Source organism: Callorhinus ursinus, unplaced genomic scaffold (genome assembly GCF_003265705.2).
Source record: "Callorhinus ursinus isolate GAN/ISIS: 27379988/994484 unplaced genomic scaffold, GSC_fseal_2.0 scaffold14, whole genome shotgun sequence".
NCBI classification, from domain to species: Eukaryota; Metazoa; Chordata; class Mammalia; order Carnivora; family Otariidae; genus Callorhinus; species Callorhinus ursinus.
The window spans coordinates 26,208,990-26,233,726 of record NW_027397076.1 but is presented as its reverse complement, the minus strand read 5'-3'; the positions used below and the strand labels follow the sequence as shown (position 1 = coordinate 26,233,726).

The window sequence follows — 24,737 nt, the reverse complement described above, 5'->3', positions numbered from 1 at the left end:
TACCTTCCTAAGAGAGTTGAAACACTTAAAATTAAATAACCTAACAGAAGGTTCACGAGTTAAATATTCTATTTGCTAAAAGTGTTTATTTTTCACTGTCTCCTTACCAGGCTTAATTAAGTTATAGTAGGTTCCCCATCTCCAATCTCCCCCACCCCGCACCCCACCCAGGGTGACTAAATCAGAAAAACAACAACAACAACACACAGTAGAATAACATTAATCAATGTTACTAATCTTCTTATTTGACACTCAATTTCTTCCAAGCCTCAATTATCCCCCCAAATTTTGTGCATCATTCCATATTAATTCTCTTGCCTATTTTCGTTGAGTGAATGTAATGGTGCATTAATTAGACTCAAGGCCCAATCCAGTAATCATGAATGGAATTAAAATCCTCCAGAAAGCAAACAATTGAATTGCTTTCTTTCTTCAATAACTTTAGAAGTGTGCAAGTTGAATTTTCATTAAATGTACATGTCTTCAGGAAGCTCTTGTAAACTTTAAATCAGAATACTACATTTGGAATTATTATTGTTATTTATAATCTTTATAAAATTAAAAAATCACCCCAATCTACTTTCACATAGAGGGCTTGCTAATATAAATAATTACTACTGTTTTTGAGCAATTACTGTGTGTTAACTCTGTGTGTAAGGATCTCACTTAACTCTTTCAGTCCTTTTGTGGTAGATATTTTTATCCCCATTTTACAGTTGAAAAACAAAAGATGCTTAGAGAATTTAAGTCGCTGTCCAAGGTGGTACATCTAGTAAACAGGACAGCCATGATGCTAGCCTGCGTGCGTTGGATTCAGAGATAAAATACACCTGTACCTCTGTGTGTGTGTGTGTGTGTGTGTGTGTGTGTGTGTGTGTGTAACTCAGAAGCTTACTAGATGAGATCAATATAACCCCTCTTAAAAAGACAAAACCCTATGGGATCCTTCTTGAAGCAGCTTTTCCTATGCAGAGAAATGATTCTAAGGGAAGAACTGCTTTTTTTGATTCTTTGTTCTTTAGTGATATGGGACAAAGGAGTGATGGCATTTTAGTATAAGTTCAAACTTCAGAAACTGAAAAATCTTTAGTAGTGCAAGTCTTATTGTACCTTCAATAAGAATACATGATATTTGACTGATACATGAAATTCTATGTAAAATCATTAGCATTTTAATTGCCATCAATTCTTTGACAGGTTCTAGCCATGGATTTTACTCCTCTCTTAAACCATTTTGCAAACAATGGCAAAAGTTCATGAATCCAGATAAGAAATGTCTGACAAATATGTGAATTCCAGACAAATGTCCTAAAGTAGGATGAAGCTCAAGATATTTAATGCTCATGTTCTTGTAGTAGCAAAAAATAATCCAGTGTGTTTGTGTACTAAATAAATAATGAATCTTTACTTCCAGATATTCTTCATTTTTCTTTAGACGCAAGGAGATTTTTGTCATCCAGTAAGTTACTGTGGTGATGCCGAGCTCTGTTGTGATGGTTTTCATCTTGTCAGGTGGTGTGCTCTATATTTTTAAATACACTATATTGAGCGTTTTGTTGTTTAACGTGCTATTTTTTTCCAAAGCCAAAAAAAACCCAAAAAAGCCCTATGCTTTCTACTTACAATATGTCCTCTATAATTTGCATGCTATTGATATGGTAAAGTTAACCTTCTCAAAATGCACATTGACTCATAATGTGCATGTCCTGAGAATTTGCTGTGTTCTCATGTTGTGTTAGCTTTGACAGTAAAATAAGTTTCCACCTAGATTTTCTTCACATGCATCTTGTCTTATTACATGATACAAAGCTTGAGTTCTCCATCTGACAGATGGAGTCTGGGTCCACACTTCACACAAGCTCATTTCAACTACCACAGGTGGTAACCTGTAAGGACCAAGATGATGAAATTTCCCGTTCTCTGCCTCTGGGGCATACACAGAGTGACACAGTTCATAGTGTATGTACTTCTGCCCTAATCAATGGGTAGCTAACTGTGCATGTTTTCAGGCACTCCTCTGATGTTCGGAAATGTCACTTATATGCTAGCACAAAAATTGCTTTATGCCTTCTGAAGGTAGCATAACAAAATGTCAGCATTACTGGGGACCCCAGCAACAGATTGAATGCCCCAGAGATAATCAGTTTCTTCATGCAAAGAATATGAATGGAGGCAAAGAACGAAAATGTATTTGATTTCAAAATCCCAAATCTATGACAGAGGAGTCAGTCTCCATGAGCCACAGGGGTGGATGGGGCCAAGCCTCCTGACATTCTCATTGATCATGAATAGTACTCAGCATGATTAAAACAGTGGAAGCCAGGCTATTTCTACTTTAATCATATTTAGCATTTTGGAATCATAGGTAAACTTGTTTTACTTTCTGTGAACTAATTGCCAAGTTTCCACTCACAGAATTAAAATAGTTTTATAAAAATATATTTTCCTCAAAGGACCTGCTTGATCAGATTCAGTTGTCAAAGTGAGACTCTGTTGAGCTAAAGATTTAAGTGATCACATCACACATAAAATAACCATTTCCAACCAGCACTCAAAGCTGACCTCTCAGCATTCCAGACTCACAAGGGGTCTGGTTGAGCAGCTCTGCCAAGTATCTTTCTTTGTCATCGTTAAACAGAATTCTTTTCCTTTTTTTTTTTTTTGCTTTATGCCATTAATGCCTCAGAAAAATCCTTCCATTTTTACCTCATGTTTCTCCTCAAGCACCACATTTTCTCTCTTCGAATTAGTCAGTAGTGTCCCTGTTTAGTCAGAGATCTTACTTTGATAGAGCTCAACTTAACGGTTTGGATTCATCAGAACCTTTATAGAACACCTGTACATAAATCCTATTTGTTAAGGTAGATGTAGTCTTCCTCCAAATTTAGTTTTCCAAGGTTACCTTCTGACCCCTAACTGAGGAAATTAAGTGCTAACTGCCTCGCTAGTTAATAGTTCGGGCTCAAAGCACTTCTTTTTAGATGACAGCACGTCATCTGTGTCCTCAGATTCCATCCTCACCGAGAGCCTGTGCCCATCTCTTCACACAGCTTTCAGCAGTTTCTTTAGCTTCTCTTCTACTCCTTCTGCCCTCTTGCCCAGATAGCTAAGCCTGTGCCCCTGGCTGTAATTTAGGATATGTGGTTGACAAAATAAAACATCTGTCAGGAATTTGTTTTCAAATGTGCAAATGTGGAGAGGCTTAGTAATAATGAAAATTCAACTCTTGCACCTCGGGAATCTTCTCTTATACCTCTTTGACATCAGCAAGAATGTTGCTTTTCCTTATCTAAATGTCCATTTTACTTCATTTGGGTAAAAGAAGTATCAGTCGGACCCTACCAAGTGCCAAGCACTGTTCTGGGCACTGGAAATTGTGTGATGAAAATGGAAGTGGCATTGCCTTCAAAGAGTTGCCCTTCAAATAGCTAAGCTCCTTTTAAACCTATTTGTCTTTACAGGAAATATACTGAGAAAGTACTTAGGACAGCATTTACGAATTGATTGTTTTTCTAATTAAATAAGAAAAATATTATGTTACTTACTTATCGAGGTGGTATGTTTACCTTATAAGGTGAAGTTTTAGAGTCAGCTCTACAGTACCAGCTATCAGGATAATATTTTTCAACTTTGTTTTACAGTTTTATTGAGAAATAACTGATATACATCACTGTGTAAGTTTAAGGTATATAGCATAATGGTTTGATTTACATATATTGTGAAGTAATTACCACAGTAGATTCAGCTAACAAACATTTTTTTCATATAAATCCAAAAAGAAAAGAATGAAGAAAAGAAAAAATGAAAAAAAAAGTTCTTCTGATGAGAACTCTTAGGATCTATTTTCTTAACAACTTTGAAATATACCATACAGCAGTGTTAACCATAGTCATTGTGTTGTACATTACATCCCTAGTACTTATTTACCTTAATACTGGAAGTTTATACCTTTTATCTGCCTTCCTCCAATACCCCCTCCCTCTGCCCTCTGCCTCTGCTAACCACAAAGCTGATTTCTTTCTCTATGAATTTGTGTTTGCTTGTTTGTTTGTGTTTTAGATTCCACATATAATTGAGATCATACAGTATTTGTCCTTTTCTGTCTGACTCATTTCACTTAGCATAATGCCCTCAAGCCCATCCATGTTGTTGCAAATGGTAGGATTTCCTCTTTTTGTGGTCAAATAATATTCCTTTGTGTGTGTGTGTGTGTGTGTGTGTGTGTGTGTGTATGTCACAACCTCTTTATCCATTCACCCACTGATGGACACTTAGGTTGCTTCCATGTCATAGCTGTTGTAAATAATGTTGCCATAAACATGGGGGTGCAGATGTCTTTTTGAGTTAGTGTTTTCATTTCCTGTGAATATATTACTAGAAGTAGACTTGCTGGATCATATGGTAGTTCTATTTTTAACTTTTTGAGGCTTGGTTAGGATAACTTTTTAAATTTATATTAGGGACCACAGAAAAATTATTGGTGATTAGGTAAAAGAATGAAGAAATATCTGGAGATGGAGCACCGGGGTGGCTCAGTCGGTTAAGTGTCTGCCTTCGGCTCAGGTCGTGACCCCAGGGTCCTGGGATTGAGCCCCACGTCAGGCTCCCTTCTCAGTGGGGAGCCTGCTTCTCCCTCTGCCTGCCGTTCCCCCTGCTTGTGTCCTCTCACCCTCTCTGTCAAATAAATAAATAAAATCTTAAAAGGAAAGAAAGAAAGAAAGATCTGAAAGAATACTATTTTAAAGCCTAGAACAAATAAAACAATAGGAAAGAACAAAACCGAAGACACCTTTGAAAGCATTACAGTAATGATAAGTAATAGGATATCATTATAGAAGTAGATGTAAATGTTGGAACAATTAATGGCTTGATTGAAATATAGAAATTAAAAATTCACACTCAGTATTTTATAAAACTTGAAAGGATTAATTAATATGTTTTACCAGAAAGATAGATTCTTAACAAATTTTTATTTGAATATGAAGTACATGTCAGTGTGCCAAATACATATTTTAAATAAATGCAATAAAATTTGAGGTTCTTTTCTTTTTAACCTAACTGAAGTAGAAAACACAAAATTTCTCAGTTTGTCCTGTGCCACTGGTAATGCTGATTTAAGCTGCTCATCTATAGGCTATCATCCAGGGCTCTCCATTTGGACTATATTTTAATTCCCTATAGATTTCAACTAATTGACCTTGAGGGAAAGCTGAGTCTTTGTGACAATATGGTCTTCAATCACCACTGCCAACATAAATAAATGGTTCCTCTCTGAATCTATCAAGAGTAATCTGAGTGGAATTTAAGTTTTTGATAGACTTTTAAAAAATGAGCCCAGACATGAAATAATACCCTTTTCAACAAAAGGGAATAGGATTTAAGACAGCTAAGATTCATGGAATAAAAAGCGTTTAGCCCTTTCTGTTAGAAAGTGGTCAGTTTTCTTATTGAAATCTGGACAATTCCCAAATTGATTTATATAATAATGACCTGAATTTGATTTGACAGTATCCTTCACTATTGTAAGTGAATAAAATACCAGTCTAAAATGCTCTTCATGTAACAAATTGTTTTTAAAAATGTTAATAAAAAGTTTTCTATATGAGTTTCTTTGAGTGTCTTCACAGATCACTTAATTTGAAAATAGCGCTCCTAAAAATAACATTGTTGACTTTCATGCACATTAATTTCTGTAAGGTTTTTTTTATACTTATCTAATCAAACAGTTTTTCCTAAAAGAATTTAATTTCTTCATCAGTAAAAGTCAATGCTTTTTTCTTTTGTATTATGCCCCACCTTCTTTTCTAATTCCCTGGATAAGTTGTCCAAATTAATTTTTTTCCTATTTAAAAACAAAACTTTGAAACCTATAATAAAATTTAGAACGCAGCCAATTCCCTTTTTAAAAAATTTATTTATTTATTTGAGAGAAAGAGAGAGAGAGTGGGAAGAGGTGCGGCAGAGGGAGAGAGAGAGACTATCTCAGGCAGACACCCCACTGAGCGCAGAGCCTGACATGGGTCTTGATCTCACAACCCTGAGATCATGACCTGAGCCAAAATCAAGAGTCAGATGCTTAACCTACTGAACCACCCAAGCACCCCAGATGCAGCCAATTATAAAGGAAAAATATACCCATACATTATGAGGCTAAGTATCAAAACTACTACAGACAACAACAAAAAAATCTTTTATTTGAAATAGTTAGGTAATATTTGCCAAAATGTCCTCTCAATTTAAGCTACCCAGGTAGGTATTTCAATTTCAGTTCACACATACTGGTGACATCGGCATAGACTGGAAAATTACATAAAAATTAGACTTTAGAAGTCTTATTTCTCACATTATGTAAATACAAATGTAAAGAATAGGTTACATAAAGTGACTGGGTTTAGATAAAGAGAGTGATACAAATGAAAATAAATCCAAAACAGATCTTACTCTTTTTTTGAAGTCTATCTTTTTTTTACTTGGATAGGCAAGATGATTTTATTGTTCATATATCTAATTTCCTAGCACCTGTTAACTTTCTAATGTTAGGGGATCTAATATGGCTTTGTTTAGACTCATATAGTGTTTTGGGGTTTTTTAAGATTTTATTTATTTGACAGAGAGAGAAAGAGAACACAAGCAGGGGGTTCGGGAGAGGGAGAAGCAGGCTCCCTGCGCCTGCTGAGCAAGGAGCCCAATATGGGACTCAATCCCAGGACCCTGGGATCATGACCTGAGCCGAAGGCAGACGTTTAACCGACTGAGCCACCCAGACACCCTGGACTCGTATAGTGTTTACTGATACATCATTGATCATACTTATCTAAAGCTCCTGAAAATTCTCAATTGCTTACTATTTTAGTGGAAAATTCATTCAGTTCAGATACTCTCTTAATAAGCACAGTGCTTACATTTAGCTTTCTGTGTATCTTAGTCTGAATGCATCCAAAATTGTATATTTAATAATGATTTATTCATTGTCTACTATGAATAAGGTTATGAGGGTCTTGTAGTAAGGCAGTGTTAATCCTGCCCCTGCCTTCGAGTACACATGAACCTCAATGCATGTGTCCTTAATACATGTGCTTATGTAGCCAGAATACAAGGTGGAAAGTGGTTTGTGCATAGAAATTTCATTTCTATGAAATTATTTTATCTATAATAGAACAGGGAAGGTCCATGAAAGAGTTAACATTTGAATCAGCTATTGAGGAAGCAGTAGGACCTGGTTGTGGGAAAACACCTAGAATGGTACAAACCGAGAGGGAGAGATGCCAGAGAATTGCTGGAATACAAACAGGGTATGTGAAAGGTAGTTGTAAGGAATAACATTAAAAGTGCCAGTGTGATGAGAATGCCTTCACATGATAATGTGAAAACTGAATTATTACAATCTTTATGGTATTAAGGATTTATTTAGGATCTTAAATTGAGAACTAGAAAAGCCAAACTCGGATTTGAAGTCTGGATATTTATGACCACTCTTTATGCTAGAGACCCTGATTAAGAAGAATAAAATAGGAAATCTTGCTGCTTAATTTAGCACATTGTAATCTACCCAGTTTTGAGTAAAATTAAGATAGGATATTCTTCTGGAAAAAAATTATCTTCCTTTATATCAGTGTGAATTGTAGGACAAATGGGTAAAAGGAGCTTGAGTTTTACAAAATAAAGGAGGAATAGCAATTATAATACTAATGATATTAACTAATATTTATGTATTGCTTCCAAAGCCAAGGGCGTTTCTAAGCATTGTACATGTGTGAGCTTGATTTACGTATACTTACCCTATTTTCCAAATTAGGAACTGAGGCACAGAAAGATTAAGTAACTTGCTCAAGGTAATGTAGCTGGTAATTGTTGGAGCAGGTATTTGAAGCCATCGTATTTTATAGTACAGAAAGTTTTCACAAATATCCATCTGGATCCAATAGCTACCCAGTTACAGTTTAAAATTAGTATCTTTAGAGAGATCTTTCAAATGCAAAATAAAATAATAGTAAAAAAAAAGCAACTTTCTGTAGTGTTTACAGTGAAACTATAAAGAAATTGACAAAAGAAAAATATTTTATTAGTTTTTGTTAATATTTTTATATTTATTTATTTTTATTAATTATAATTTCTAAATGAGAATAGACAGCATAATGAGAAAAAGAGCAAGGATGTGAATAGTAACATGGTGCTTTAGCTATTTCTTGTGCATTTATATTTTAATATGATTATTCATGTTTAATGTCTTTTGAGGATTTGATGAATGTATTCTGATTCTTCAAATTCCTTATTGATTGCTGCCCAGAAGCCAGCCCTACTTTAGATTCTAGATAGCCTAGTAAAAATATTCTGCCAATACCACCTCAAATAATCTTGGATTCTCTAGGAAAAGGGAGACCCTTCTACTGTAGGATGGCAGTCTGACTGTTCTCAAATAGGTGGACCATAAGCCTGTCATTAAATCAGATGTAGTGTGTGTGAATTTCACCAATCACAAACTGAATAATATTCCCTGTTGTTATGAAAGTGATATCCACGCAAGTCAAGAATTTCCATTTCTGTGTGGTAGCAGGGAAATTGATCTTGCCAATTCAAATATTCATATTTCTATCTTAAGCTCAGTTAATTAGGATTTGCCCAACCTAACCCCCTCGCCTTTCCTGTTTCTGAGGAACATGATGGCATAAGAGCACTGGGCATCAGTCATTAAGTGTATTTGGGGGGTATGGGTCTAGCCCATGATTGTATTTTTTTCTTGCTGGTCTTTGCTGAAGGGTAATTATTTCCAACAGGGATTGATTGTTGCCTCAGTCCCCACTTTATCTGTTGCTATGTCAGAAGTATTTCCAGGGCCTCTAATTCAGACATCCTCTGTCTTCCTGTCCCAAACCCCAAATCAAGGATTCTTCTGATTCAGTAGCCCATTCAAACCATCTCCATATCCATTTAGTTAAAAATTTCTCTCTTGCCTTCTCAGAATCATTCAAGGTTATTGTAGGAAACTTACAAGTTCATCTACCAAGACTTTGCTCAAACATTGCTGTTTTATCATTGTGACTCCATGTTTGATAATGGGATGTTGTATGAGGTTATACCCTGAGAAGCTGGGAGATACCTCCTTCTCCTTGGGGACACCTATTGCATTAACCAGAATTCTATCATTCTTCTTGGTAGTACTTGCTTCTGCACCCCCATATTTTTCACCAATTTCTATATTGTAATAAAATGAACATTTTAACTCATGTTTTTTTCATTGAACACACCCCTTTGTAACCATTTTCGTAGTATTCATTATGACACATTTTTCAATCTAATTATTTTCTTTCATTTGTCCTTTACTTCGAAAACCACATCCTCTTATAAACATTATTCACTTCAGGAATGCAGTAAAATCATCCTTGATAATACTTAAAATTTAAAACTTTGAAAAATTTTTATTTTATTGATTTTATTTCATTATACTTTGTGCCTTTTGTGGTTTTGCAGTGCTAATTGATTGTGCATGACAAATGTGTTATTAAAGATGTTCCCATCTTTGAATTTGTGTGTGTTGCATAGTCTGTTTGGCTGTTAAAAATTATTTCAATTTTTTTCAGAGTATGAATAACTTGACCAATGAAATGTCACAGGAGATATGTCTAAAGGAACTGAAAGAATTGTGATTTTTTATGGTTATATACTCATCAAAACTCACTCATGAAATAAAACTTAGGCAATATGATGTCATTTTTCAAAGATCCACTCCCCCTGGTTAAGCATTCTCTATGGACAAAGAAAATATTTTTTTAAATATACATTAACTCGGGCGCCTGGGTGGCTCAGTTGGTTGGGCCACTGCCTTTGGCTCAGGTCATGATCCCGGAGTTCCAGGATTGAGTCCCGCATTGAGCTCCCTGCTCGGCAAGGAGCCTGCTTTTCCCTCTGGCCCTCCCCCCCTCATGTATTCTCTCTCTCTCATTCTTGCTCTCTCAAATAAATAAATAAATCTTTAAAAGAATAAATAAATAAAATAAATAAATATACATTAACTCTCTTAGACTCTAAATACTATGCAATATATAAAAAAGTGACCTGTTTTTAACATAGTACCCCAAAGGCCTAACAATATTAAAAGAGTATCTTAGCTTGAGAGGGAAGCTAAGTTATTATTTGGCCATATTGAGTCCAAATAATATAATTTAGAAAGATGAAATAGAATTTAAAATAATGATTGCATATCAGGTAAAGGCATAGCACATCATACATTACTGATTTATTATATTTATCTGATTTTAATCTAGAACTCTTTCAGAAAGACCTATCCCCTCAGCTTATCACGCATTTAACACAATCTCTGTTGCAGGTTACTTAGTTATAGAAAATCCATCAAGTAAGTTTGTTAAATATCTTTTCTTCTTTTTGAATGTCAATGCTAGATTCACGGATTCAATGAATCTTAATGTGTGGTTCCTTTTTTGTATGTTTGCTAGAAAAACCTCCAAGCTGGATATAAATCATAAAAGCATGACTAATTGCATGGTAACTGGAGAAATGCTTTCTCTCTCTCTGGGGTGAAGCCTGCATGTCTGTATTTTAGCTTGGGAAGTAATACGGGGATATTTAAACTCCTTAGGGTTTAAAAACCATATCATTATGAGAATGAGGTCACTGCAATATTTTATATCTTCTAAAACCTTGTAATGTATAAAATGTTTTCTGTATGACAAAGAGGTATTATGTGCTTTAGGATTCAATGATAACTTTATGCCCTTATATTTACTTGAAAAACTTTTTTCCTTACAATGTGAAATCATTCATATAAAGTCACTTAAAAATGGGAAGGATTTTGTGCCAGGAATACAAAGAAAGCACACTTACAGGGGAAAAGTTAATTTTGTAAATATGGCAAAATGACTTTAAAGGGCTGTGTGGTTACGGGTTTTGAAATATCTGTTGTTCTTTGACTTATTCACTGTACAGCCAGTGCCAATCTAACGTGATTCCATTTTCTACCTCTCTTTGCTTGGAGGCCGGTAAGCAAGAAGTCCTTCCTGCAACATGTTGAAGAGCTTTGCACAAACAACAACCTAAAGTTTCAAGAAGAATTTTTGGTATGTTACTAGCAGTTGTCACAACATTGCCAGACCTCCAGTCATTTCATGTGTCACATTTCATGTCCATTTTAAGCATGCAAGGCCATGAAGGACTCTGGCCTTGATAATCAATACCCAATTACCAGGTTGATTGTTTGGATAGTAATGTTACACGGGGTGGCCTCTGGTGCAACCTGAACAGAATTATTCACCTACTGTGTGAGGAAAGGGTGCTCTTCTTCAGACCTCCCCAGCAATGGCAGCCTGGCCCCATTTCTGCTCTGCTCTTTCATCCAGATGTGCATGGGAGTCTGGAAAGTCTGGAAGGTTGTATTCATTGGTTTTTGCTGGTGTGTGAGATTTAGGCTTTACCATAATTGTGGTTTTATATTTAAATAATTATTTTAGATTTAGAGACCAAATAATTCCATTTTATATCTGCCTGCTTAGTTTATGTTAGTGATATAGATGAACCTGAGAACAGAACGTGATATTTCCAGAAACTACAAAAATATTATTTCTAGAACTATCTAAAAGTAAAAATACCTGTGTTTTACGAGACCTATTTTTAAGTTACTGTGAAATAAATACACTATCACGTTATGGAGAATATGTTGAGTTAAGAGCATTCCACTTTAACACTACTTAAAAGTTAAGATTAATTATATTGCTTTCAACATTTTGTATATCTATAAAATTCAAATTATATTAATGCATAAGGTATGTATCAGATCTCTAAACATTTTTAAAACTTGTGTGCATCTTTCCAAACTTATGTGATTATTTTGTATTATATAAGTAATATGGATTTCTAAATGTCACCAAAAACTTTATTTCTTTTTTTTTTCATGAAATTTTTAGTGTGTGAACCTATGAAACAAAGAATTAAGCAATTGGCTTGAATAATTCAGGATTATAATATTTCAGCCTCTCAGGGAATAATAACAAAATGTGAGAAGATTAATGGTATTTCCTACAGCTCTTTGGTTATGCTTCTTAAGTAATATTGGCCTGGACTTAACAAAATAGATGGTACCCTAAAACTTTTCTTAGCATTTACACAGCGAGAACTCACAATTTTTCAGAAGCAAAAGTGTAATTTCACTAGAATAGGAGCGAATATAATTACATTATGCATGACTGAGTAGATGAAAAGTTTTATTAGCAACAACATTTTCACATATATTACATTGAGAAAATTTCTAGTTGAACTTCTTTGGAGATCATGGTTTTAAGAACTTTTTAAATACAAATATATAGGTTGTATGTATGTATTATATAAACATATCTATACGTGTAAGGAATTTTTTAATTGTTTTTTATCCTAATGCTATATTAAGTTTTTTAAAGCAAAATTATATTTAAATAAATAAATGCATATTTGATAAACTTTAAAACTCGGATCATAACCACTTATACCTTAAATATTTATAAGCTCCTACTATATGGTAGGCATTGTATTTGGCTTATTGATATATATCAATTCAATGCTTAATAGCTAAGTGACTTTGGATAAATCACATAAAGTCTCTGTTCCTCCATATCCTCACTTGTAAAATAATAGTATTTACCAATAATAGTATTTATCTCACTAAGTTGTGAACACTAAAATGATTGAATGTGTGTGTAACACTAAGAATAGTGGCTGACACAAGTATTAGCAATGTATTACGACTATGACTTCTACCATAAAGAAGCTCATACTATGATAAGAACTGCAGACATGCATAAAAAATGCGTAAGTACACTGTATCATGACAGAGATATGCAGAAAGAAGTGAGGATTGACAGACTGCACAAAAAGGTGTTGTTTGAGATGAACTTTTGGACTAGCAGAAAACTAAAGGGTAAATAAAGGGGGAAGAGTATCCCAGAGAGTGAGAAGAAATGCAAAAGCATAAGGATGCAAAACAGTCTCACTCAACTATGATCCCACTGAAAAGAACAAACAGTAGGAGAAAGAACTGAATAGGATGATGGAGGCCCTCTGTCCCCTGGTAAGAAAAAGGTTGCAAGTGTGACATTACTATCCAAACAGTCAACCTGGTAATTGGGTATTGATTATCAAGGCCACAGTCATTAAATCTATAATTGGAAACTTCTATGTGAAATAATTACAGAAAAAAAAATACCACCTTTCAGGAGATTTCCATTTCACCTTTGTTTTCTCCTCTATTCCTCTCCTATTCCTTTATCTATATGAATATGCTGACATATACTCCCAACACCTTGACACAGGGAAAGGGTTCTAGGATTCCCTACTTGGTTAAACAAATTTTTTTCTAAGCCTTTTGTGCCAGTACACCAGATTTCAGATGCTTACACTGCACATACTCACATGCAAAAGACTGTCTGGCTTTTTCTTTTTGAGGAAAAATAAGAGGGAAAGGAAGACTTATCTAATAAAAGGAGTAGTTTATAATGATGTTGAAAAATTGTAAAAACAAATTTTAACACTTTTTAAGGAATTTGGCAAGTTGAGATTTATTTCTAAAATGAAAAACCATAAACTTTGTAAATATAAATCACCAGCTCAACAAAATAATGACCACATTTTCTTGCACCAACTTTCTTAATGATGAATGGATAATATCATGATTTTTTACCAAAATGTCAATAATGGATCTCCTTGACCCTTCATCTGTGTCTGATAATTCTTAATCACACCTTTGCATTCCAGTATCGATTTAACAATGCCTACTGAGAACAGGAATTGACCTTTGGCATCTTCTTAAACTGACCAATGTTGTACCAATTAATAGGCATGAAATCACGCTGCCTGAGGAGAAAAAACAAATAATAAATCACCGAACTCCCTTCCCCTACTAAGTGGACATTAAAATATTAAATAATACTCAGTGTGTTCCTGATGAAACCATTAGTAAAGTATGGAAAAGCGTTATTAGTAACATGGTTGCCACATCTTAGAGCTTCTAAAAGTACAAAGAAGTTATCCCAGAGAAAGCAATAGACCAACTGACCAATTTTTTCAGGATATTTTCAGTAAACGTTTACATAAGTTCATTGCTGTTAATTTGACCTTGTTTCTGCAGTTATTAGAGGTGTTTTCAATTTAAAAGTAAAAGGGTTTAGAATAAAGAATAGTTTTTTCCTAAGTAGAATTTCTTGTTTACCTCTGAAATAAATCTAAACTGCAATGACTTCATTCCACAGGAACTGCCAAAATTTCTTCAGGATCTTTCTTCAACTGATGCCGATCTGCCTTGGAACAGAGCAAAAAACCGCTTTCCGAATATAAAACCATGTATGTGCCCTGGTTTCAACCTGCAAAATGTTTTAAAATGAGCACCACATGCATCTTAGCCTTTTTATTTCTTAAACCTATTAATATTAATTGAATTACAATAATGCACTTTATTAGCAGTAATTTTCAAATTGTATCTCTTTTGCTTTGTTAATATTTATTAATGTTAATGTACATGATTTTCAGCTTGTTCATACAAGGTTCACTTATGCAGGTGCAAGAAACTGTAGACCTAATAGTTTCTTAGCTTTGTAATTTAATCCAGGTAACGAACCTCTCTAACATCTTCCTACAGATCTAATTCTCAAATGAAAAGAGAAATATGTAACTTTGTGCATTCATTTCCCTTAAAATTAGGGCTGTGCTTTCTTATGGAATATAACAGATGCATTGCAAAATATTCATTGAAGATCAAAGTAAATGTGTGCTTACCAGGGTGGTTTTACAAAGGAGGCAGGTGGTGCCTCACCATAGTCGACAAAACTTCATTTTTCAATCAATAAGAAAAGAAACTGTATTATCACTTTAAGAATTAGCAGTGATCGGGGTGCCTGGGTGGCTCAGTCGGTTAAGCAGCTGCCTTCGGCTCAGGTCATGATCCTGGGGTGCTGGGATCGAGCCCCACGTCTGGCTCCCTGCTCAGCGGAGAGCCTGCTTCTCCCTGTCCCTCTGCCTACTTGGCTCTCTATCTCTCTGTCAAATAAATAAATAAAATCTTAAAAAAAAAAAAGAATTAGCAGTGATGTGAAAGGAAAAGTAGAACATTCTTCTGTTCATAATAGCTATATATTTGATATTACATTTTTTGAACAAATGTGCCTCCTATCTATATTTTGATTCCATACACTTTATGAGATAAGAAAATGCTATTTGTGATATTCTGAAATATTATTAATATTGTTTCAAAATCTAGAATTTTAAAATACTCCTAGTTTTAAAGTATTTTTAATAAATATACATTTTTCTATGTTCTATGCATTTTCAAAACTATACTGGGAAAATTCCTTACTTAAGAATTGAACTCTTCTGCCTAGAAAGACACAGATTTGAAGAAGGATAAAACCGCAGAGTGTAAAATCATAAAGGATGTGGATAGGAGGACATGGACCAAATTCTGATATTCTAGAACTCAAGGATAACTGAGACATGAAGTAAACAAATTTAGGGAAATATGATATAGGAAGTAGTAATCTAGTGGAATCTGCTAATTCCCAAGAATTAGGATAGGATGAAAATGCAAATAGCTTTTATCACCCAAAATCCCTTCTGGAACAAAGCAAATCATAAGTAAATGACTTTAGGAGCAAGTTGACAAATCAGACACTATTGTAAGAAGTAAGGAATGTTAGTATTGAGTCTCTAAGTTTCTATGGCATGAAGTTTCTCAATAGGTCCTTTTGTTTTCCTTTTCAGAGAGTTAACCTGGGTTGGATGTATCATAAGTTTAAGAGATATGGAAATTCTCATGTCTTTATATTTGTCTCTACCTAAATTTCTTCGGTACTGTCTGCTTCATGCTTATTCAATGCTCTTCTGTGAAAATAAACACTGTAATCTGATTGAAAGACAGTTACTGGGTGCCTGGGTGGCTCAGTCGGCTAAGTGTCTGCCTTCAGCTCAGGTCGTGATCTCAGGGTCCTGGGATCTTGCCCTGCATCAGGCTCCTTGCTCACTGGGAAATCTGCTTCTCTCTCTGCCGCTCCCCCGCTCTTGCACTCATTCTCTCTCTCTGTATCTGTCTCTCTCAAAAATAAATAAATAAAAAATCTTTTTAAAAAAGGACAGTTACTATGGAATATTTAATATTTATTTACAATCATATATTTGGCTGAAGTAATTTATATCAGTGTATATAAGATAAGCAAACCAAATATGGCTAACTTATTTCCAAAGACCAAAGAGTATCTAATTTAAAATACATAAAAATTTGAGACATTAGTAAGATACTCTTTTTAAGATTTAAAGAGAGAGAGAGAGAGCAAGCAGGAAGAGGGGCAGGGAGAGAGGGAGGGAGAGAATCTCCAGCAGACCCCCCGCTGAGTGGGGAGCCGGACAACACGGGCCTCAATCTCACGACCCTATAACCATAACCTGAGCCAAAATCAAGTCAGACACCCAATTGACTGAGCCATCCAGGCGCCCCAGCAAGATATTTTTTAAATGTGCCATTTCAGTCTTTTTTTAATTAAGATCCCAGTGCATTATTATCTAGGTTCACATCATGGGTATAAGAAAAGTCAGACGACATAGCTTATTACTTATAGGATAGGAAGAGAATATGAGTGGCCAATGAAAATAAATAACCCTAAAACAACAAGAAGAGCTGAAAAGTCTGACTGCCCAGTTTCTTCAAATCTGAGGCTAAGACAAAAAATAATTGTTGATGATGGAACTATGTTGTAAATCAAGGATGTTTGGGATATTATAAGTGGCATTTCATGCATTTTTCACCTTTGCTACAGTCAAATGGATAATGTCCAATTGTTTTCTGCTTTCTTCTTGATTTCAGTACAGAAAACTTATGGAAATTTTTCAAATAATATATTACATCTATGTTCAATATCCTTTAATGGATTTGTAGGGAAACCTTTTTCTTAACTATACTCAGAGAGTTAGAGGTCCTATAAGATAATTTTGTTAGGTAGATTTCTCTATTTTTCAAGAATGTGATTAGAATAATTTATTAATTCAACTAATGTACTCCTTGCTGTATAGTAAAAATGCTAGGAATGTGTGGGCACTGATCAAACTTCCTGGGCTACAATCCTGTGTACCTATTCACTGCCTTAGTGACTGGACATTATTCAGTGGTGCCCACCTCATAGGGTTATTGTGAGGATTAGATGAAATAATTATGTAAATCACTCTACCCAGTACTGGAACATGGAAAGCTCTCAGTGTTAATTCTTATGATTGTTAGTAATCAATGGGTGAATAAGATTTAATAACAGGCCCTTAGGGTCTATAGTCTGGACATAGCAAGCCCACTTCCCTAACCTGAGTGAGAAGGCAAGCTGTAAACTCACAGCCACCTCTGTGGGCAAGTACACCCCAGCCACACACACACACACACACACACACACACACACACACAGTACAAGCAAATGAAATGTTTAAACTAAATATATTCTCCCACTGTGCTTGCAGAGAAGCCGTGAAGCTGAAGAAACGTTTTTTTCTCCCGTAGAGAATGAATTCATTTTAATAGGCTCTGAATTTTAGCTTGAGACAGCTTAGTGGAGTGCATTGTTTCCCCTGAGTAATGTAGGAAGTAGGATTTCAAATATCACAGTGCATTTTAGAAGATATTAGCTTACAGGGCTTTAAGATACTAGAATTAGCAGCAAATGCTTGCAGAAGAGATTTCCAAATCTCCCTTTGACAGGACAGTATGACCTTCAGAAATGTTCCAACACCACGAAGAAAAGTTTTAGCTTGCTGTTGACTCAGATAATAATAAGCAGGCATAGCGCATGAACAGAGGCCTAATGGCTTCCCTTCCTAAATTACAGGACTAGCCACAATGTCATTAAAGTAGTTAGATCATACCAAATTCAAGTCTTTGGGACGTAAGTCATTTGCATAAATTTGCTTAAACATTCCCCATCTCTAAACATATCAGGCTGGTCATTTGAATCACTAACAATACAGCAAAGTCATTTAACAGGTAACATGTGCTTAAGTTGTTTTTTTTTTAATTTTATTTTATTATGTTAATCACCATACATTACATCATTAGTTTTTGATATAGTGTTACATGATTCATTGTTTGTGTATAACACCCAATGCTCCATGCAGAACGTACCCTCTTTGATACCCATCACCGGGCTAACCCATCCTCCCACCCCCCTCCCCTCTAGAATCAAGTCTTGTTCAGCTTTATAAGTTCCATAAGCTTTCATGTAAGTTTTCCTCAAGAGGATTCTACAAAATAAATATTATAACTATATATTATAGGTAAGGTAATGAAGGAGCAGAGAAGTTAAAGAATTCACCTAAGGCCATTCATATGGTAAAAAGATCATCTGGAATTCAAACCCACACCCGTTTACCCATTTTCCTCCACTACGAGTGCCTTCCCAGTGAGATTTAAAAAAAAAACAAAACTTCAAAATAATTATGTAGGAATAGGTATTTTATATCATTTCATGCTTAGCTAAAATTAGCACTGGAGGAGCACCTGGGTGGCTCAGTTGTTGAGTGTCTGCCTTTGGCTCAGGTCATGATCCCAGGGTCCTGGGATGGAGCCCTGCGTCGGGCTCCCTGCTCAGCGGGAGACCTGCTTCTCCCTCTCCCACTCTCCCTGCTTGTGTTCCCTCTTTCGCTGTGTCTCTCTGTCAAATAAATAAATAAAATCTTAAAAAAAAAATTAGCACCTGACATTACAATTGAAATACCATCATAATACCAACTGGGTAAAAATCCTCAGGAAAAAAATAATTTGAACCCCCTTTTTGAAGAAAAATAATGGTTAGGGGGCATCTAGTTTTACCAGATCTTAAAATAGTCTAAAGAATAATAATTAGGGGCACCTGGGTAGCTCAGTCGTTAAGCGTCTGCCTTCGGCTCAGGTCATGATCCCAGGGTCCTGGGATCCAGCCCTGCATCTGGCTCCCTTCTCAGCGGGAAGCCTGCTTCTCCCTCTCCCCCTCCCCCTGCTTGTATTCCCTCCCTCACTTTCTCTCTCTCTCCGTCAAAAAAATAAATAAAATCTTAAAAGAATAATAATTAAAAGTTTGGTATTAGAGAGTGGGCAGATACATTAATGGAAATGAATAAATAGTCCAGAAATAGGCTTAGAAATGCACAGAGAAACCTAGTGTATAATAAGAGTGGTATTTTGAATATTAATATTTGAACATTTTGAAATGTTAACAAACTGGGACTTCATTGTTCCAAAAGGCAACAAAGAAACAAACAATAAAATATAGACTTTACCTAGTTCTATAAAAAATAATAATAAATCCCAATGGATCAAAGATTGAAATAGTTGAAACAAAAGCAGAAAAACCATTAAAAGTTCTAGAAGAAAATATGAATGTAAGATTTGTAAAAATAAAAATATTGGTGTGACAGACACCTTTGTGTGAATGACACAAGAAACCATCATGATGCCATGAAGAAAAATAATTCAAATTTTGATTATTAAAAAAATGTACATTTTCTGTATGGCAGGATAGCTAGCTACATTGATGGATAGGGTCAAAAAATGACAAGAAAATTTCAATACATGTAAGTATGTATTGAATATGTAACATGATATATTTTTTGTATAAAATATTTTTTAAAAATAGAAAAATAGTATAATATGAAGTGGCCATTAATGAAAAAGGTATTTAAAATGGCCAATACACAAGCAAAGAAGCTCAGTTGAATTGCTTTCAGATTTAAGGAAATAAAAATAAGTATTATGAGACATCAATTTGTATCTATCAAAATATCATGAACTAAAATGTTTAACAATATCTTGTGGTAGTGAAAGTAAGAGGAAACAGAATTGTGCAAACACTTTTCAAACACTTTTGTTCAGAGTATGAATTGATATAATTAGAGAAGAGTTTGGCAATATCTTTCAAAATTTGAAATGCATGACAGGATTTGGGAATTTTACTGCTGGTAATGTATTCTACAAATACACTACAACATATGTGCAAAAAGTTTAGTTATATTTATTTATCATTTCACAATAACAAAATGAGGTGAATTGAAATCATCATAAGAATTAAATTAGTATGTTTTATTCAAAGAACGAAATACTATATGGCTGCTTAAAATAATGAACTAGACATTTTTGTTATGATTATATATGGAAAGATACAGGTAAATGAAAAATATTGCAGAAAAGAATGTGTATCACTCCATTTGTGGTTAATTTTTATGAAATTGTATAGACGATTCTAGAAATATATACAAGAACATATTAATAGTCATTGTCTCTGGGTAGTGGAAATATGGGATAAGAGGGAACTTCTACTTTAATTATGACCATCTGTAATGTTCGATGTTACATCATGAATTTCTTTGTATTACTTTTATAGTAAAATCAAGTAGTAGCAATTTAAATAATGAATTAGGATTACTGTCTTATATTTTCCTCTAGATAATAATAATAGAGTGAAGCTGATAGCTGATGCTAGTATTCCAGGATCGGATTATATTAATGCCAGCTATGTTTCTGTAAGTTGTTATTTTTTTATGTTTTATATTCTTATAAAGCATAAATACTTCAATTATATTACTCTTCCAAATATTTTAAATCAGAAATTTGTTATAAACTCTATGGATTTTATGTGCCAATTCCTTGCAACAACACTAGGTACCTCCATTTTATAGATGGGGAAATGGGGGCTCCTAATAGAGATTACAATTTACCAACAATAATTTCACTAATAAATGAAAGATATATAACTTCAAGCTTCATATCCTCAGGCCTTTCCACTATACACATTCTTTGTACACAAGGACAATGTCTGTCAATCTCTCTTACAAAGAAAAAGACAAATAGTTATGTCTATACAATATAAAAATTTTATTCTCTTCTTGCCATCTAGATTTTCAGTCCTTGAAGGAGACTATGATGTCATGTTCTTCTTTGATCCTCAGTTACCTGTAGAATGTGCACTCCATTGTAGCTGCTCAAAAACCGTAAATGAACCAACGCGGGATGAATTGTGACATGCCTAATGTACTATCGGGCACATTATAGATAATGAATGCTTGCTGCATTAGATTAAAAATCAAATGAAACCAAAGTGTTTTAGGGATCTCTCTCTCTCCCTCTCCTTCCATATGGCCCTCTTACCCTCTCAATGCTCATCACTATCACAGGTATATAGAAACTTGAAATGCACCCACAATCTGCACTGAGGTTGACACATGGAATTGCCCTTGCCCTTACGGTCATTAAATTCAACCATTCACCTGGGAACTGTTTCTGAATCAATCCTGATAATTAGATGTTAGCCTCTCTTGGCATTGTTTCACCTACTTCCTCCTAAGGCAGATGATTGTATCTCTGAACAACTCCAATATACAGTTGGTTTCTTAAAAACAAGATATGCTCCCTTATATTTTTACCCACTGGCTTCAATTCTAACATATAGCAAAGTTAGCCATCCTTATCATGGTGACCCTATAGACACTTGAGGGTTTCCTCTAGTGTCCACAGCCCTATATTCTTTTCTTATTTGTAGGTCATCACTCCCAGGCCTGCCCTTTGGTCCCACTGGGACTCTGCTTCTGTGATGCTTTCCCCATTAATGTAACTTGTTCCGTGTCCCATCTCCTTGAGACCCCTGTTAAGGGGGAACATTTCTTTCTAAATTCTATATTGGTTGATATTGACTCCAAAATTGCAATCATATAGTGGGTCTTATTGTGAAAGGGATACCTAAAGGGAGAATTTAAGATTTCTTAATAGGGGAAATGAGGGAGGGTTTGGAGAAGTTAAAGCATTCTTTGAATTCCAGCCTATTTTTATGCAAGAACTTTAAATCCATTTTGAAAAACCACACACATTTTCTATTGTGGTGACATGTTTTAGTCACTTATCAAATGATTGATTCCCTTGAAAATATAATTCTTCTCTAACGATTTGGGTGAAATATTGTGCTTACTAATTTTCATTGCAGCCTAAACTCTATAGCATGTTGAAGTTCTACTTTGATTTACAGAATGATGCATATATGCATTTAAATTAATCAGTGTGCTAATGATCATATGTTTTGTGATACTATAGAACAGGGCAAGGGCAAATGGTTGTATAAGTGATCTATTGATTTGTACCATTTTTATTCACTAATAGGTACAAAAGAATAACTCACATTCTCTCTAATGTTCAGTCAGATATAGGGTGACAGTATAGGGTATGAATATGATTAGAAAGGAAACTGTCAGTTTTAGTAGGGTGTAACTAAACCACATAGATTTACATGAACAAAGGAATATTCATGAACACCCAGTGCTCCCTCTAAATATTATAGGTTGTCGGGAAACAGCCATAAGAAGATGATAATGCAGGATGAGCAATAAACTAAGAATTCTGAATATATATGGCCTGCTATAATCAAGTGATGTTGTAATACAATAAATCTTACAACAGAGTCACTATGACCCATATGTAATGATATGCATAATCATTACTGAGCTGCATGGTAAGCAGGCCCAGATGGAAAGCACTCTACGTTAAGGCAGATTTCAGATTTGGAATGGAAGTATAGTGTTGCTCTTAGCTCTTGGGTAAATCTCCTTGGATTGGAATGCCAGGAACAGATTGGGAATAGGAAAGCCATGATACCATAGTGGCCCTCACTTCGCTGTCCCCAAATTCAGGCAGTCTTCCCTCAGAAGAGTGAAGGCTTCTCAGAAAGAAAAGTCTGATGCATCAATTCCCTCTGCCTTCCCAGTTTTTTTCCATGGCACCTCCATTTGAGGTGCCATGGAAAGTTCATGAACACTTGTTCCAGGAGCAAAAGACAGAGGCCATCTACAAATGGAACATCTCCGGGTGCTAGAGGAAGAAGGGAGGAAAACTATAATGGGAGGTAGGGAAGAAAACAAAATAACTAGTCTTCAGATGGAAAAGCCAAAGAACTCAAGTCTGGGGAAAGGAAAAGGGAGAAGTGATGTACTTTAAGTACATCTGTGGGATATCCTTTAAGATTGGGAAACTCCAGGCCAGGGTCTGCAACTAGATTAATACATCTTTATCTCTCTGCCTGTGGCTGTCCTTGTGAATTGTGCTCCCGTAGCTAGGACTCACAGGGAGCTTGGAACATTTTGATGATGGATGGACTGTGGGAGAGCGGTAGGGAGAGAAAGAGATACTGCATCCTTGTAAACAGCCACTAACTTTACAAATGAGTTTAGAAAGGTTTTCAAGAGAATTAACAATAAAAACATTATGCAAATGGGACAAGAGAAAGGCACCAAACCCTCATAATTATCTCTACTTGAGATGCCTGAAACTACTTTAACCTGAGAGATTTTTACCATAATTAAAAATTAAAGATTAGGGGTGCCTGGGTGGCTCAATCGTTAAGTGTCTGCCTTCGGCTCAGGTCATGGTCCAAGGGTCCTGGGATCGAGCCCTGCATTGGGCTCCCTGCTCAGCCAGGAGCCTGCTTCTCCCTCTCCCACTCCCCCTGCTTGTGTTCCCTCTCTCTCTGTGTCTCTCTCTGTCAAATAAATAAATAAAATCTTTAAATAAAAAAAAGAAATTAAAGATTAAAGGCCATGATGCAAATGAGCTGTAATAGCATCAGAAGTATCAGAATCGTTCCCACATTGATAGAATATTATAGTACCATAGGACATTTAGTCCCTGAGAAAGGGAAATGCAGATGACCAGGAGAAACATTTTATAAATTGATTCCTGTTAATTGTCCTCATCCTTGAAACACTTTCTTCATTTTGCATCCAGGACATCATTCTCTCAGTTTTCCATCTACAGCTTTGACTCTTTCATCTCAGTTCCCTTTGGTTTTCTGTTTTCTCCTCTCCTCCACAACCAAACCCTTGAATTATCTAGAGCCCAATCCTTGAATTTACTGTTTCTTTCCAAATTAATTTCCTTGATAATTTCATCCATTCTCGTGTTTTAACTGAGATCTGTGTGATGATTAGTTTCAAATTTATGTTTCCAGTTTGGATTTCTTCCTGAATTCCAAACTCATATACCCAATTGCCTTCACGATATTCCCACTTGAATATCTAACAAGGATTTCAAGTTTAATAGGTCCATAATGAATTCCTAATTTTCCCTTCAAACCTGCATATCCCGAAGTCTTCCCAATCTTCCTTTGAAATTTTTACTGATTCTTATACCCAATATCCAATCCATCAACAAATTTTATTGACTCTGTCTTCAAAATACATCTATCACCATCCACCTATTATCACCCAAACTACCCCCTTGGTTTGATCATTGCAAAAACCTTCGAGCTATTCTCCTCCTTTCACCTTTTAACCCTGGTTAAAAGGCTGGTCTTCTTACAGAAATCAGAGTAAAATTGTTAAACCATATACTCTATATGTTCAAAACCTTTCAACAGGTTTCTAGATCATCCCAAGTAAAAACCAAAATCTTGTAATTACCTCCTGGGACCTAAAGCACCCTAACCCTCCCTCCTCTGTTCATTCTTATGTCATCTTCTATGACACTCCCCTCCTCGTTTGCTCCACTCTAACCATTTGGTGTTCATAGAAAATTCTAGACACATTTTTCCTTTAATGTTGTTACACTTGACTTTCTACCAGGAACACTTGCCCCCAAATCCTACAGAGCTCACTCTCTTACTTCTTCAAGGCTTTCCTAAGATATCACCAGTGACTCTTTTCTGAACATTCTATTTTCTAAAGCCCTCTCACATAGCACTTACCATTTTTAAAAGTTCTATGTAATTTGCTTATTTAACAGA

General features: G+C 35.2%; 1 protein-coding gene across 3 annotated transcripts in view; it reads left to right on the top strand.

Moving 5' to 3' along the window:
• Positions 1-24,737, top strand: part of PTPRQ (protein tyrosine phosphatase receptor type Q) — a 219,885-nt gene that overhangs the window by 183,175 nt on the left and 11,973 nt on the right. For all 3 annotated transcript variants that reach the window (XM_073900607.1, XM_073900608.1, XM_073900609.1), the window contains 3 exons: positions 10,991-11,072; positions 14,229-14,319; positions 20,420-20,496. In XM_073900607.1, coding sequence (XP_073756708.1) covers positions 10,991-11,072; positions 14,229-14,319; positions 20,420-20,496 — 250 coding nt within the window. The remainder of the gene's footprint in view (positions 1-10,990; positions 11,073-14,228; positions 14,320-20,419; positions 20,497-24,737) is intronic.